The sequence below is a fragment of the Hevea brasiliensis genome, chromosome 8, assembly GCF_030052815.1.
Source record: "Hevea brasiliensis isolate MT/VB/25A 57/8 chromosome 8, ASM3005281v1, whole genome shotgun sequence".
NCBI classification, from domain to species: domain Eukaryota; kingdom Viridiplantae; phylum Streptophyta; class Magnoliopsida; order Malpighiales; family Euphorbiaceae; genus Hevea; species Hevea brasiliensis.
In genome coordinates, this window is record NC_079500.1 from 1,873,098 (window position 1) to 1,889,432 (window position 16,335).

Genomic DNA, 16,335 nt, shown 5'->3' on the forward strand with positions numbered 1-16,335 from the left:
ATTATTTAAAAATTAAGTTCTGAAATAAGGAATCATTTATTTTGCAGATTTTTTTAAAAAAAAAAATATTTTTCATAGTTTTAGCGTTTATAGCACTTAGGAAAATGAGTTAACTATGATTAAGGAAAAAAACTTAAATTATTTTTTTTTAATTTCATTTTTTCAAAAAAAAATTTATTTTATGAACTTTGATAGTTTTATTAAAAATATAAAAATTACTTATACAATTATAAAATAAGTACATCATTAGTTTAATATTATAATCGAAAAATATTTTTATAAAAATATTTTAATAATATTTTTTTCTTAAAAAATATTTTCTATAAAATATACGGATATAAAATTAATAATTACTTTCATAAGATATCTCAACATTAGTTAGAAAACTTTTATCTCTCTATATAGAGAGAGAGAAAAAAGATAAAAGTTTATTGATAAATGGATTTAAATACATTTTCAGGACTTAAAGAACCAATCCAATATAGGAAGCTTAAAATTATAGAAATTAAAAAAGAAATCTTGAGACTCAAAGCTAGCCTAACATACAAAAGCCCAATTATTTTTATAAAAATATAATTCTAAAGTTATTTTTAATTTTATAAATAAAATTTAATTTATTGATTTTATAATAAAATATCTTACTTAACTATAAAAAAATGAATTAAATAAATTAAATAATGACTACACATCTTGAAAATGTTGAAGTGATGATAAGATCAAATGCAACATATAAATTACAAGCCCTACTTGATGCTGAGTCATGATCTCTGTTGGCAAAAATGGATTTTTGCTGTGTAACCTTACTTATGTACAAAATCATTCTGTTAGGGATTGGCCTCGAATAACAAACCTGTCTATTGTGCTGCGTGGCATCTGACCTCCCTTAAGCTTCTTCTCATCAAGGCTTGTGAGGAGCTCGATTTATCTGATGTGATTTCCATAGTTTGTGAGGACCTAACTTAAATATCAAAAAAGCCCATAGTTTTACCTGTTTTTTATTTGATTTCCAGGAAAAGTAAATGACAATCTGAAGTTTAATTTCTTATGGAAAATGTAAAGCATTTGCCCCAAACTGAGGTCTATTCTCCAGGCAAATGTTGTCATACCCAAATTTTGGGCCGGACCGACGATAGAACTTGGGTCAGCATAAGGTCTCCAAAGTCTGTAGTAAGCCCAATTATCCTTCAACCCAAACCTAAACCCATATTTGACTCAAATTTTAAGAAAATAATTGGATAGAGTCTGACCATAATATGAACCATCCAATGGAGAGTTTTTAACTCACCCGACCTATAAACACAAAATAAAACCATTTGGGGAGTTCAGCTCACCCTCACAATCAACTATGAATCACAAGAATATTAAATGGGAGCTCAGCTCCCTCAACCAAGCTATATACTCAGTCCATTCAATACCACATGCATCAGAAGAAGTTCATAAATTTTCCAAAGAAAAGATACATAATCTTTTTACAGCCCAAATCAAATTAAATAACCTTTGCACATGTAGAGTTCTAAAACTGCCATTGATTACATAAATTATACAAAATGAACATAAGTGGACCTGTGAGAAAGGGAACAAGTTGTTGTGGCAGTGGGTGTATAATAGGCTTTGAGGCGTGATGAATCACTATCTTTAAGGTATTAATTGCCCCCACTAGATTGCTGCAAGGTTATGGCAATATACCTCCAGGATACAACAAAGCCTGAAATCTGCAGACAGCAACTCCTGAAGATTTCCCTTAAGAACTCTTTATATGAACTGAATTTAGAGAGATTAGAAGAAAAGAAGAAGAAGAAGTATATCTCTAGATTGAAAAAACTCATCCATATTTATAATGAATGAAAAGCCATGGCACCTTTACTAGATAGACACATCTGTCTATCTCCAATAGATACAACTATTTGTGTAATAGACATGTCTGTTTATTAAAAGATACCTATACAAATAGTTGTGACTATTTATATAGACATATCTATTTATTAACAGATACCTATACAAACAGTTATGACTTTTGTATAGAACAGACATGTCTGTTTATTAACAGACACCTATATAAACAGTTGTGACTGTTTGTATAGAATTGACATGTCTGCCTATTAACAGACACATCTACTTGTTAATAAACACATCTGTTCGTAATTTATTTACGAAAATTACAATATGATAATTATTTTATTTTACACATATACGTATCAAGTGCCATAATAAAATTATATATATTAAATTATATATATATAATTCTATACATATTTCACTCTTGTCATTCCCTTATATTTTAATAATATAGGAATTCTTTCTCTCTATACTGTCTAACATACAAGCTATTTATAACAATCCCCCACTTAGCTTGTATTGTTAGATTCCATTGTTTCATGCATAATGAAAAGTATCTTTCGATTTAAACTTTTCCTTAGTGTAAGTATTTCAAAGTTCTAAAGAAATCATGGTGGCCTTAGCTTAAACCTAGATTCCTATTAAATAGAACCGGAAATACTACACACACGAATCAATTAGTTCGACTTAAAAAGTTCACCAAAATTTTAGCACGAATATGGCCTTGTGCTACCTCCTGTTTTCATGAACATTTACAAAAGTTATTCTCACTTTTGTTGAAGCGGCACCACTTCCTATGTTCATATAGGTGAAGTTTCCTTTGTAATAATTTTAAACTTCATTAAGAGTCTAAATACTCATCCTCATTCCATTAATTTAGTACATTAAGTACTTTAATTACAACATTTACTAATGACTTGTTGTTACCCTTTAAACTTTATTTAGTAATAATACTATAAAATAGGGTTCCCATCATTAGTAAATTTAATGGAATATTCTAAATCCTAATCAGCACATGTACTTATGATCATAACTCTCGAGAGCCCTTTTATTAAAGGATTTGCTAGATTATTATAGGATTTAACATAAACATGGTAATAACACCATTAGAGACTAATTGTCTTACATTTTCATGTCTTAGGCTTATATGTATATACTTTTAATTGTATATTTTACTATAAGCTTTAACCATCGTGATTTGACTATCACAATATAAAGAAATAGATGGCACAGGTTGTGGCCACAACTTAATATTCGGTAATAAGTTTTTTCAGCCATTCTACTTCTTTACCAACATTTTCCAAAGTTATAAATTCGGATTCCACCGTAAAATGAGTTATACAAGTTTGTTTCTTTGATGCCCAAGAAACAGAACCTCCACCTAAAGTGGACACCCAACCAAAGTTGACTTATTATCCTTGGTAATACATATCCAATTGGTATTTATAACACTTTAGGATCTTCAACCATATTTGTTTCACTAGTCAACCATATAATCACATGTTTATAACATGAACTGCATAAATAATTCACAGTCTAGGTTTGTACCTTATTTGCAGAAATAAATTGCTCCATAACTTGTTTAAAATGAGAGTATCCAACAATAAAGAACCAAGCTAAACTTGCACACACACACAAATGCATACTCATTTATTCTTTTTGTCACTTCTTACAAATGACTTGTAAGGCTCTTATATTTACTACTCAAAATGTATCAACCTTTTGGCCAATAAATTCATCTCTTCATACATGTAACTATTAAAAAGAATTGCATCTTTTTATTTAGTTACATCTTTTGGCCAAGAGACAACTTTTTGCATGAATACAACTCTTTATATGGTTTTAACACATTTGGAAATTTATCACAGAATAATCTATAGTTTATAATTCTTTTTTTTTTTAATATCCAAACCTTGAAATTTCTTTCCAGTATTTCATACTAATATTACTAGTATAACTTGATAATTTAAATATCATAAAGCAATATCAGGTCTAGTGTAATACATAGCATATATTAAGCTATCAATAGCATTAGTATACTCAATTTGAGTAATTATTCTACCAAAATTTCCAGTCAATTTGCAACAAATATCATATGGAGTATTTGCTTCCCTCAATATAATGAAATTGACAAAGAGTAAAACCCCCACTATGTTACCGTTAGGTAGTTTAGACAGATCCCTCAAGGATAATAACCAAAATATAAATCTAGACAGTAATTTTAAAATTCTCCCAAGAATACATTAAAGAATAATAATATTGATTGTAGGTAAAAATGAAGAGAAGAGACAAAAAAAAAAAAAAGTTAATAGATTTTTTATTCCAAACTGCTATTTATAAAGTATTTGCATCTCTTCAAACATATACAATAGTTCACTTTGTATCTATTAGAATAATTATATCTGTTCACTTACACCTTTTAGAATAGACACAACAGTTCACTTCGTATCTCTTATAACAATTACATCTATTCTCTTGCACCTTTTACAACAGATACAATCATTCACTTTGTATTTCTTAGAATAATTACATCTGTTCACTTATACCTTTTACAACAGATACAACTGTTTACTTTGTATCTCTTAGTATAATTACATCTGTTCACTTATACCTCTTAGAACATATACAACCGTTCACTTATACCTCTTAGAACAGATACAACCATTCACTTATACCTTTTAGAACAAATACAACCATTCACTTTGTATCTCTTAGAACAATTATATTTGTTTACTTATACCTTTTATAATAGATACAACCGTTCACTTTGTATCTCTTAGAATAATTACATTTGTTCATTTACATCTTTTAAAACAAATATAATTATCGGTAATAAATAGTTCATTTTGATATCTTTTAATGAACAGATATAACTCTTTTGAAATGAGACAAATTTTTCTATCACTAATATTTTAACAATATCCCTACCTAGTTAATGATAGACACAATTATTATGAATTAGGATTTATGCATATAAAAAGTGTTTTTTTGACTTTTGCACATAAATCTTATTATCTTCTTTAACACATTCACCATGAGCTTTAGCATTATAATATAACCTTATATTTCTTCTAATTATAAGCATGTCATCAACATAAAATAAATTATCACATAAAAAACTTTTAATGTGTATATATTTCTGAATCTATTTAAAAGAAAAGTCGTATGTGGCATACAATAATTTTTTCCTATAATCATTCAAACTAGAAGTATGATGTGCTCTTATTCCTCATAATTGCAATGATTTAGGAACTACCAATTTCAAATCTTTAAACTTTGAAACAAAAATATGCAACTCATGGACTTATCCATAACAGGCATATTATTAAGTATTTAGAATTCAAAATATTTCATAATGAGAAATTTATTCGTACCTTTTTTTTCTGTATTATATTCGAATTCTAACGAATTCCAGATTTCCTTTGGAGATTTGACAGAGGTAAACAAATCTTATAGCATATCTGATGAGTTATTGAGAATATGACCTCTGCATGGCAATTCATCTTCTTTTCCTGATCTGCTTTCACCTTCTCAGTGAACATAATTTGTTCCTTAATATGATCAAGTTTCATGAACCCTTGATTCATCACGGAAACAGCCTTAAACTCCATTGTAATTAATACCTTAAAATTGTTGTGGCAGTGGGTGTATAATAGGCTTTGAGGCGTGATGAATCACTATCTTTAAGGTATTAATTGCCCCCACTAGATTACTGCAAGGTTATGGCAATATACCTCCAGGATACAACAAAGCCTGAAATCTGCAGACAGCAACTCCTGAAGATTTCCCTTAAGAACTCTTTATATGAACTGAATTTAGAGAGATTAGAAGAAAAGAAGAAGAAGAAGTATATCTCTAGATTGAAAAAACTCATCCATATTTATAATGAATGAAAAGCCATGGCACCTTTACTAGATAGACACATCTGTCTATCTCCAATAGATACAACTATTTGTGTAATAGACATGTCTGTTTATTAAAAGATACCTATACAAATAGCTGTGACTATTTATATAGACATATCTATTTATTAACAGATACCTATACAAACAGTTATGACTTTTGTATAGAACAGACATGTCTGTTTATTAACAGACACCTATATAAACAGTTGTGACTGTTTGTATAGAATTGACATGTCTGCCTATTAACAGATACATCTACTTGTTAATAAACACATCTGTTCGTAATTTATTTACGAAAATTACAATATGATAATTATTTTATTTTACACATATACGTATCAAGTGCCATAATAGAATTATATATATTGAATTATATATATATAATTCTATACATATTTCACTCTTGTCATTCCCTTATATTTTAATAATATAGGAATTCTTTCTCTCTATACTGTCTAACATACAAGCTATTTATAACACAAGTCAGTTACAACAAAGCTCTCTTATATTCTGGAAAAATAGTGAACAGGAGTGAGCGTTCGACTCAGAGAGTAAATATTTATTTTACCTACAATTTCTATAACTTTTTAATTCTAATACATCATTTGAAATGAAATGCATCATCTTCATACAAGTAATGTCACATTTAAGATAATCTGGAGCACTCACGCACTCAAGTCACATTCATACTCACGCATACATATATGAAGAGCTGATCCCCCTACCCAGCTCTCTTAAATCAAGGCCTGCCAGCGAGATCAACTTAAGTCAGATTTTTGCTTAATAATCCATGTGCAGGGGCCAGTGAGATCAACTCAAAGTCTTGCCTACCCCGACTTATCCATAATAAAGATCGGGTCCCAGCGAGTTAAGCTCCAGCCGTGTCTACCCATCTTACCCATATCCATATACTCCACATACACACCCACTCACACACATAGCTCCAGATTATCAAACACAGCAACCAGGCAAATATCATCATGTATAAATGCAAAATAGGGTATACCTAATATTTAACTACATAAATATAAGTATAAGTGATACATGAGCATGCCAGAAATATAATAATATTGAAATTATAAATAAAATAAATATCTACTCACAACATTTTAACAAGCTACTGTGGTGGCTGGGCGAAGGAAGAAGGTTATCTCAACTCACTTAAATAATATTTCAAAATTTATTAATAAACAACTTGAAATAAAGCTGTAGATAATCAAAAACAGCCCTAAGGTTTTATCGAAAATCCGGCAGAGTTTCTCATATACCTATGATCTACCCAACCTATAAAAGGGTTCAAACAACACTTCAAATTCTCATTTTCCTATAATCACAACACATCAATAACATATGGCCCCTTCTAGGCCCTCCAAATCAATCAAAACTCACAAACTGAGAAAATTACAATTTAGTTCCCGAAACCAACCTTTTTAGCAAAAATCACTTAAACAAGCTTTAAAAATTTTAAAATTTTGCCCCGCAGTCATTAGCAATACTCTTAAACTAATGCAAAAGGAGTTATAGTTTTCTAACCTACCACGAATATTTTATAGATTTTTAATTGAAATCAGACTCAGACACTAGATAATTAAGAAAAATTAGGGTTCGGGTTTACCTCTGTTAATTTCGATGCTTGGGACGTGTCTGGCACGTCTAAAAATGGTGAGGTAGCCTATAATCTCGACCCAGTTTCTGAAGTTTTTCTGGTAGTCTGTCTGCTCAGCCCGAAATTGTAGACCCAAGTAACTGTCGAATTTTCAAGAAACGAGGGTACCTACGCGAAGCCTACAACACAAAGAGAATAAGAAAAATATTTTTGAAAATTATTAGACTCGTTTAAAGCTCGAAAAAATCACAGTGAAGGTCGTGGGACCCACCGAAATTTCGAGATCGAAAAATTATGAAATTTATATCCTCGTGAAGCTCTCGTTGTGTAGAGCACACTGGTACTCTTGGATTTCCCGTGGGATTTTTGATTTGGGAGAAATTTAGCCCAAAAATTAAAATAGGCTAAAATTTCTCGGGTAAAAATTAGACAATCTACTTAGTAAAAATTTATGTTTTTGGTGTATGTGGAAAGCTCTCAACGAGTAGAAGATATTTAGGACAAGACCCGGTCTGATCGGTAGCCGAAGCTGCTGGATTTTGGTTGGGAAGGTGAAAGGTTACGCAGCGCGGCAAGGAGAGAAATGGGGAGATTTTCGGTGATCTGGAGGGCGGCCAGTGACGAGGAAGGGTGGAGGTGGTGTGCCGGTGTGTGGGAGAGAGCTGGGTGGCGGCGGCCGGCGGTGGGAAGGAGAGAGTAATCGCAAGAGAGGGAGGAAGAGGTCGGGCGTGACGCGGGGAAGGGAAAGGAAAAGGAAAAAAGAAAAGGTCGGTCCGGTTTGATCGGTCCTATCTGATCCAGTTCGATTCGGCCTGTCTGATTCAAAATTCTCGAAATTAAATTTTTACTCTGCCCCGAGACAAAAAATGAGATCTAAAAATTCTGAAAAAATTTCAGAAAATTCAAATAAATTTTTAGAGTTCAAATATATTTTTAATTTTGCTACATGGTCTTTAAATTAATTTGTAAAAATTAACAAAGTTTATTGGCTTTGAGAAATTAAACCCGATTTCTGAAATTCGAGAAATTTCAAATAAATTCTCTAAATTTTAATAAAATAAAATATTAATATTTATACATAAAATAAGTATTTTAAAAATTTGGGTTGTAACAAATGTCACCAGAAAGATCATGGAATTGCCTAATTTTGCTTTGATTTTCAGAAAAAGAAAATTGAATATGCAATTTCTTCCAGAGGATGTGAAGCATATTTTCAATTTCCCAAATCAAAGCCTTGTCTTTTTAATACCTGATGGCTCTGGAAGCTGCAGATCACAAGGAGTTTGTTTGATCCGTCCAGTGGTCCTTTGTGGCTGATGTATTCAGAGCAAAATATATGAAGATCAATCTCTTTCAATAGTTCAATTAGAAAGTGGGAAATTAGGCATTATTGAATCCAAAAGTAATTGGGAGATATAAAATTACCATTGGAGCCTTTATCTTTAAGTTTAAGTTTTTAAATTGAGTGATTTTTATATCTTTCAGATTAAAAAATTTAGAATTTAAATTCTGATCACCTCATTTATTATTTAAATATTTTAACATAAGGTATAAAATGAATTTATACTTATTCATACTTTAAATTCAGTAAATTTTTATGTGTTGGGTGTAATAAATAAATATAAAATTACTCTTTAAATTTTTATTTATAAATTTAAATTTTTAAGTTGATTGATTTTTTAACAAAAATTAAGAATAAGTACAATAGTTTTATCCTCCAAATCAAACTAGAGGACAATTTTGAATAGAGTTGAAAAACAAGTGAAGTGGGACATAGAAGAAGCTTCCTTGGATTGCATTTGAACTTTGACTATGAGTTGGTGGCAAAATATAAAGAAATTATATGCATGTGTATGTAACATTTCAAGCATTATGAATCATTTTTCCTTTTAATTAAGTTGTTTTTTTAATCTCAGAAAATATTTATTGTGTCTATTTCTCACTACAATTAAGTAATTGTTTAAATAATTTTGTATTTAGATTTTTTTTTAAAAAAAATAATTTATATATAAAAAATATTTTTTGTAAAATAAATAAAATTTAATAATAAAATTTTAATATTTAAATTTCAATTTTAGTGAGTAAACACGTGTTTTATAATAATAATAATAATAATAATAATAATAATAATAATAATAATAATGTCAAAGCAAATTAAAAAGCAAAGTGTGGAAGGAGAAAAAAAACCGGCAGGCAGCCCAATTTGACCACTTGGCACGCAAAAGCGTACCATACCATTCCCAATTTTCATTTTAAAATTTAATTTTCATACTTTTTTTTTTAATTTATAATTTTAGAGATGGTTATTTCATTTTCATCCGCAACCGCTTTGTTCAGAACTGCGCCTACATGTGATCCCGCAAGTCAAGCAACCACAGGGAAGCAAAACCCATGAAGGTCTGCAATATCACGCAGTCACACCAGCAGAGCCAATAAATCCCCCCTCATTGCGCTCTTTTCAAAGCATAGCCTCCACAAATTTCTCTCTGCCCTTTTGCCGATTCCTCCTTTCAAAGTTTTGCGAGAGGCGGAGGGAAAATTCTACCCATCAATCGCATCCACCTAGCAGGTAAACCACGAAAAAGAAGCTACACCGACTCTTTTTTTCGATTCTATTCAAATCTGCTTATTTTCTTTCTGATTTTCTCTTTCGCTATCCCTTTTGATCCGTTTTGCCATTTTCCAATTTTGTTGGAGTTTGGTTTCTGTTGTTTAGAAAGGTATAATGGTGAAATTTACTCGATCTACGCTAGCATTTGTTTTTTTATCTGTTAGCTCTGTGATAATAGATCGGATTTGTTTCTACGTCGCGATCTGATCTTTCTCTTTTTTAGTTGTTATTTTTTAATGTTTTAGATCTATTTAGTAGGTAGGTTTTATAGCTGGCTTTTGATTTTTTTTTTTGGATTTCTATGTGGCTTTAATCTGATGGATCCATTCAAAGTTATTGCTTTATTCTCAATTTGTTTTCAATTAATTCTGGGTCTGCTATTTTCTTATGATCTAAATGTATATCTCGTAAAAATAAGAACTTTTTTATTTTCCTTTCTTTTTAGATATAAAAGGTTTTGTTTTTAGATCTGTTGAGACGTTACAAAGCTGGTTTGTAAAGCAAGTTCAAAACTTTAAACAAGTATATGGGCTTTTGGATTTCTATGGTGCACTTATTAGTTCATTTCACTCTTTTCTCATTGTTTTCTTGTTTACTCCTTGTGTTTTTGATTTTTAGCTTCAGCTTGTCTCTTAAGAGATCTTTCTTAGTTTTTGGTGGTTTGTGTCAAATTTTTATTTATTTACGTTGATCCCCTCAATTGTTGGCCTTTCTATATTTACTCGATTTGCTCTTTTATTTTATTTTTTTATTTTTTTTGGGGCAGGGGTTCTCTTTTTTACTGGTTTACTTCATTTGTTGCTTTTTCAACTATCGAATCAAAGTTAATACACCACGATTTTTATATGTAATCTCTGTGTTGGTTAGCTGCTTTTGTTTTTAGTTGATGGTTTTTAGTATTCTTTATAAGGAGTGTTGAATTGTGGATAGCTGTCAATTTATTCAACTGAAAGTGGGAATGATGTTACATCTAATTCACTTACTTAACTGTCTTCTCAGCTGTTCTTCATGTGATTATATGAATCTCATTTTCGTTTGTGTTGGAGTAATTTCTTGTTGGGTTTCGTCAACCTAGTTTGCTTTTGATAGGACATTGTACTTGTCAGGCTGAGTTTTTGACTAATTGTACTAATTAGATTATTGTACTGTTGTTTGTTACCTTGTTAGGGAAATACAAAGTTCTATGTGGTTCAGAGTAAGCTGTTCAGTTATTACGTGTATATTTTTTTTCCTTTTTTTTTTTTCCAATTTGCTTGAGGTCTCAAGTTTACCTCCTCCTGTTTGTGAGAGTGGTGGTTGGAAGTATTGTTTATAGGAAATGACTTGCAAAATTAGCTTTTCTATGAAAAGAACAGCAGGTTTAGATGAGGTTGATTTTTATTTAATTCACTTCTATGAAGATTATGGCAACTACTCTCCTTTTAAGTTCTGGGCTATTACTTTCTGCAGAGATGTGTTCTCTGTGTGTTCTTTGTTTTTCGTTTCAGTGTATAAAACATAAAGAGGAATGGATGCATTTTAGTAGTGCTTTGTTATTTGTGATACCCTAGCCTAGCTAAACACTAGAATAATTTGATTTCCTTTATACAGACTCTTCTCATCCCTGTATCTGTTGATGTTGTGTGTGTGTGTGGACATAAAACATAGGTTTCATAATTGCGTTGCTGTTGAATATATTTTGTTTTTTGACCTTATGTGTTTGCATCATTGTAGGGAAAGTCACAATGGTTGATCAAGTTCAATACCCAACTGTCATGCAGAAGGTAGCTGGCCAGCTCCTTCATTCCAGTCTTTCCCAAGATTTCCATGGATATGGTGGGGCTACCAAGAGGCCTGCTCATATCCAAAGGCGTGCCTATGGCAACTACTCCAATGCTGCTTTCCAGTATTCCATGGTGCGGGGCTGTGGTGCTGCTACTGACTTTTCTCTTGTCCCATCAACTGCTTCTTCTGTTTGTGTCCAGGCTCCCTCTGAAAAAGGGCTTGCTGGCTTTGCTATTGATTTCCTTATGGGTGGAGTCTCTGCTGCTGTTTCCAAGACAGCTGCTGCTCCAATTGAGCGAGTTAAGCTATTAATTCAGAACCAAGATGAGATGATTAAAAGTGGCAGACTCTCAGAACCCTACAAGGGCATTGGTGATTGTTTTAAGAGAACAATGAAGGATGAAGGGATTGTTGCATTGTGGAGAGGAAACACAGCCAATGTCATCCGTTACTTCCCTACTCAGGTGAACAGTATATCCTTTTATCATTTTGTAATCTCTGTCAAGATATATGTGTGTGTGTGTGTAGTATATCCTTTTATCATTGTGTAATCTCTGTCAAGATGTGTGTGTGTGTGTGTGTGTGTGTGTGTGTGTGTGTGTGCGCGTGTGTGTTTTGTCGTGTTTTGCCTTTTTATATTCATAGGTGTCATGTGTTTGTATCAGGCCTTGAACTTTGCATTCAAGGATTACTTCAAGAGGCTCTTCAACTTTAAGAAAGACAGAGATGGTTACTGGAAATGGTTTGCTGGTAACTTGGCATCAGGTGGTGCTGCTGGTGCCTCTTCCCTTCTCTTTGTCTACTCCCTAGACTATGCTAGAACCCGTTTGGCCAATGATGCGAAGGCTGCAAAGAAGGGAGGAGAGAGGCAATTTAATGGGCTCGTTGATGTCTACAGAAAGACATTGGCATCTGATGGTGTTGCTGGGCTTTACCGTGGTTTTAACATTTCTTGTGTTGGAATCATTGTGTATCGTGGTCTCTATTTTGGAATGTACGACTCTTTGAAGCCTGTGGTGTTGACTGGATCGTTGCAGGTTAGTGAGCTTTTTGTATGTTCTGATTTTTTTTTTTTAAATAATGACGAATGGTTATGAGGATAGCAATACAACATGACCTAGAAGCATTACACATTTTGGAGGATTTAACCCAAAATTATTTAGAGGGGAGAAAAAAATTCTATATAGCCGATCTCAATAAATTTTTAGGATAAATACTTAATTGAGTTGAGTTGACGAATGGTTATGAGATTGGGCATTCACCTTGAGTATGTTCTTGCCAATGAGTACATTTGTTCATATATTGTTTTCTATCATCACAATATTGTGTAATAAGTTCTTAATTCACTGTTTATGTTTTCTTCCATTACCTCTGTTATGGTTTTGGAAGGAAGCAATGCAGTTCCTTTGACCATGTTAGTATGTTACTCATTTGTTTGGTTCACGTATACCTAGCGAGACTTGAGAATCTAAAAGTTTATTCTAGGCTCCATAATCATGCAAACTGTTAAATGGATGCTGTAAGTTCTAAGTTGATAACGTGTCTTCTTGTTTTTAATGAATACAGGATAGTTTCTTTGCTAGTTTTGCCCTTGGTTGGCTCATCACTAATGGTGCTGGTCTTGCCTCCTACCCCATTGATACTGTTCGTAGAAGAATGATGATGACCTCTGGTGAAGCTGTCAAGTACAAGAGCTCTCTTGATGCCTTCTCTCAGATCTTGAAGAATGAGGGTGCTAAGTCACTCTTCAAGGGTGCAGGGGCAAACATTCTCCGTGCCATTGCTGGTGCTGGTGTGCTTGCCGGTTATGACAAGTTGCAGCTGATTGTCTTTGGAAAGAAGTATGGATCTGGCGGTGCATAAGCAGCTCTGAGGCTTTTCCATTTAGCTTTAGATGGTGATGAAAGAGAATTTAGCCAAGCGAATTTTTCTTCAAATAATTCATTTATAGGGGGGAGGTTCCTCCCCTAACCCAATTTTTACATTAGGATGGAATTTTTTATTTCACAAACCTGATCAAACGAGTGGTGGCCATTGCCGCTACTGCTTTTTGAAGTTTCATTTATATGATTTGATGGATTTTTATACCCAATAGTATGCCATGATTTGTTTTTGAAGTTGGGTGTTATTTAGCACAGGGAATTGTCTATGCTTTAGCTGTTGCTGCAATAGTTACAGTAAATTCTAGTATGGCTTGCATAAGAAAATTATCCATCATTAGTTGCGTGGATGATAGATTTCCAAGGAATCAAAAGTAACAGTTAATATTTGAAAATTTAATACCTCATAAAAGTTGAAGTTGAAAATTTTCTCAGTAAGTGTTGATTCTCTTGCATTAAATAAAAATATCTTTACCATTGACACAAATTTTAAGCAATTGTGAAGATACACTACTTGTCTGAAATGTAAAATTTTAGAAAAATTTAATTCAATAGATTTTTTTTATTAATTTTTATATTTAAAATAAAAGAATTTAATTTATTTTAAGAAAAATAAAAATAAATATAATTTTATGGACATTTAATTAAATTATATGTTTACAAATAATTTATTCACGGAAGCCATAAAATCAGGTAAAGATGTGAGGAGTAAAGCTCTTGCAAGAGAAATGCCAAATACACAAATCATATCATATTATAAGATTGAGTGTGTCAAAGCTTGTGATAACCTTAATCTTTTGCTTTAATGAAGCTGACTCCGACAATATCACTATGGAATAAACTAAAACTTGTATAAGATACCCAATTTATCATCTTTTTCTCTATTTTTGACTAGCTTTTCCATCTCCAGCACAGGTGTATGGTAGGAAATATAAATTCCTTGCTTGCAAACCAGGCCTTCTTGGCCTCATGAGATTTTCAGCATCCACTCTCCGCAACTTGGATGGACCTTTTGCATACTCTAAGCTAAAGAGCTACTCTTTATTCACTGAATCTTGATACAGATATACACAACAACAAAAGGGCATACTGAGACGTGTAAAGTGTAACCTGCCATTACAATTTACCTAACCAAGGCTCTTGATTTTGAGACAATATTTTAATCCTCAAAAAATTTCAACTTGTAACTATTGTCTGTAAGGAGCCATCTGGTTCTGGTGATTCTGTAATAGTGCAGCAAAAAAGCAAGCACTAGTTGCCAAAATCATTTTAGAATAATTAAATTAAAATTTATTAATGATTAAACTATTTTTTTTGTCACGACCCAACCTATGGGCCGGACCGGCACTAGGACCTGGGCCAGCCTAAAGCCCTCGAGGCCCGTAGTAAGCCTTAACTATTCATTTACCCAACTCTAAGGCCCATTTGGGCCCAATTTCAAGAAAACAACCATAAAATGGACTTACCAACGGGGAGTTTTCGACTCACCCGACCTGTAAACACAATATATAGTCAATTGAGGAGCTCAGCTCACCCTCCACATACTCATCAACATAATAATAAAATGGGAGCTCAGCTCCCTCATCCAATCCATCAAACATGCATATCATTATACGTTTACAGGTCCAACATGATAATAATATTACAGACTATAATCAAATAAATACTTCTAACACATGCGGAAATTCTAGGAGTTAATAAAATTACACAAACATTGATAAACAACCTGCGAGGAAAGGGAGCAGGTTAACCTCAAAAATATCCTCCTGTGGCCTGGAAAAATATTGAACAGGAGTGAGGGTTCGACTCAAAGAGTAAAACATCAATTTTAACCATAATCTCTATAACTATCTAAATCTAATGCACCCTGTAGAGTGAAATGCAACATCCACATCATTTTCACATCATAACATCAAAAAGGTAATTTGAAGCACTCACGCACCCTGTAACATCAATCATAATATATGGGAGCTGATCTCCTATACAGCTCTCTTAAATCCAACCTGGTGCCAGCGAAAAACTCAGCTCGAACTTCCACTTAAATACCAAATCGGGGTCCCAGCGAAGAACTCAAGCCGTGTCTACCCGTCCTATCCATAGTCCACACCATATCACACGCACGCCAACGCACGCACACTGCTCCAAATTACCACAACAACATACATGGCACTTTAACATTTATCAATGCATCAAAAATCATGCCTAGAGTTTAACTACATAAATATATGCATATAAGTGATGCATGGGCATGCTGAACATATAATAATATCGAAATTACAATTAAAATTAATATTCTACTCACAGACTTGACGACAATCAGAGGAAGAAGGGACAATCATATTACATTTATTTAATACAATCGACTCAATACAAACAAAGAAAAGACCAATTACGTCCTAAGTCGTAAAATCCAGTCCCCCTATACCTAGGACCTACCCAACAAAGGGCTAAAAGCACTTCTATATTCATAATCCATATATCAACGGTTCAATCATATCACACCCTCCTGTGCCCATCAAATCAGTCATCCATCACAATATGTAAAATTTCAATTTAGTCCTTATTATTGATCATTTTTGCAAAAACTGCCCAAACAAGCTCTAAAAATTATAAAACTTTGCCCCGCGGTCCTTAGCAATATTACTAAACTATTGCAAAAAGAATCGTAATTTTCTAAGCTACCACGAATATTTTATGGATTTTTAATCCTATTTAAGCACTAGAAAATTACGA

The 16,335-nt window shown here is 32.5% G+C and overlaps 1 protein-coding gene across 2 annotated transcripts; it reads left to right on the forward strand.

Annotated features, from left to right (window-relative positions):
* Nucleotides 1-9,724: 9,724 nt before the first annotated feature.
* LOC110635719 (ADP,ATP carrier protein 1, mitochondrial) lies at nt 9,725-13,839 on the forward strand. Of its 2 annotated transcripts, none has more exons than XM_058150910.1 (4): nt 9,725-9,916; nt 11,672-12,186; nt 12,388-12,759; nt 13,289-13,839. In XM_058150910.1, the coding sequence occupies exons 2-4, from the start codon at nt 11,683-11,685 to the stop codon at nt 13,583-13,585; spliced, it is 1,173 nt and encodes a 390-aa protein (XP_058006893.1). In that variant the 5' UTR covers nt 9,725-9,916; nt 11,672-11,682; the 3' UTR covers nt 13,586-13,839. The 2 variants fall into 2 exon arrangements, with proteins under 2 accessions (XP_058006893.1, XP_058006894.1); XM_058150911.1 differs by lacking the exon at nt 9,725-9,916 and adding an exon at nt 10,045-10,067.
* Nucleotides 13,840-16,335: the final 2,496 nt, after the last annotated feature.

Bases quoted from the DNA above. Each gene is read 5' to 3' on its own strand.
- LOC110635719 (XM_058150910.1), top strand. From the start codon at position 11,683: ATGGTTGATCAAGTTCAATACCCAACTGTCATGCAGAAGGTAGCTGGC. The intron at 12,187-12,387 runs GTGAACAGTATA...TGTTTGTATCAG, and splicing joins TCCGTTACTTCCCTACTCAG to GCCTTGAACTTTGCATTCAA. The intron at 12,760-13,288 runs GTTAGTGAGCTT...TAATGAATACAG, and splicing joins TGTTGACTGGATCGTTGCAG to GATAGTTTCTTTGCTAGTTT.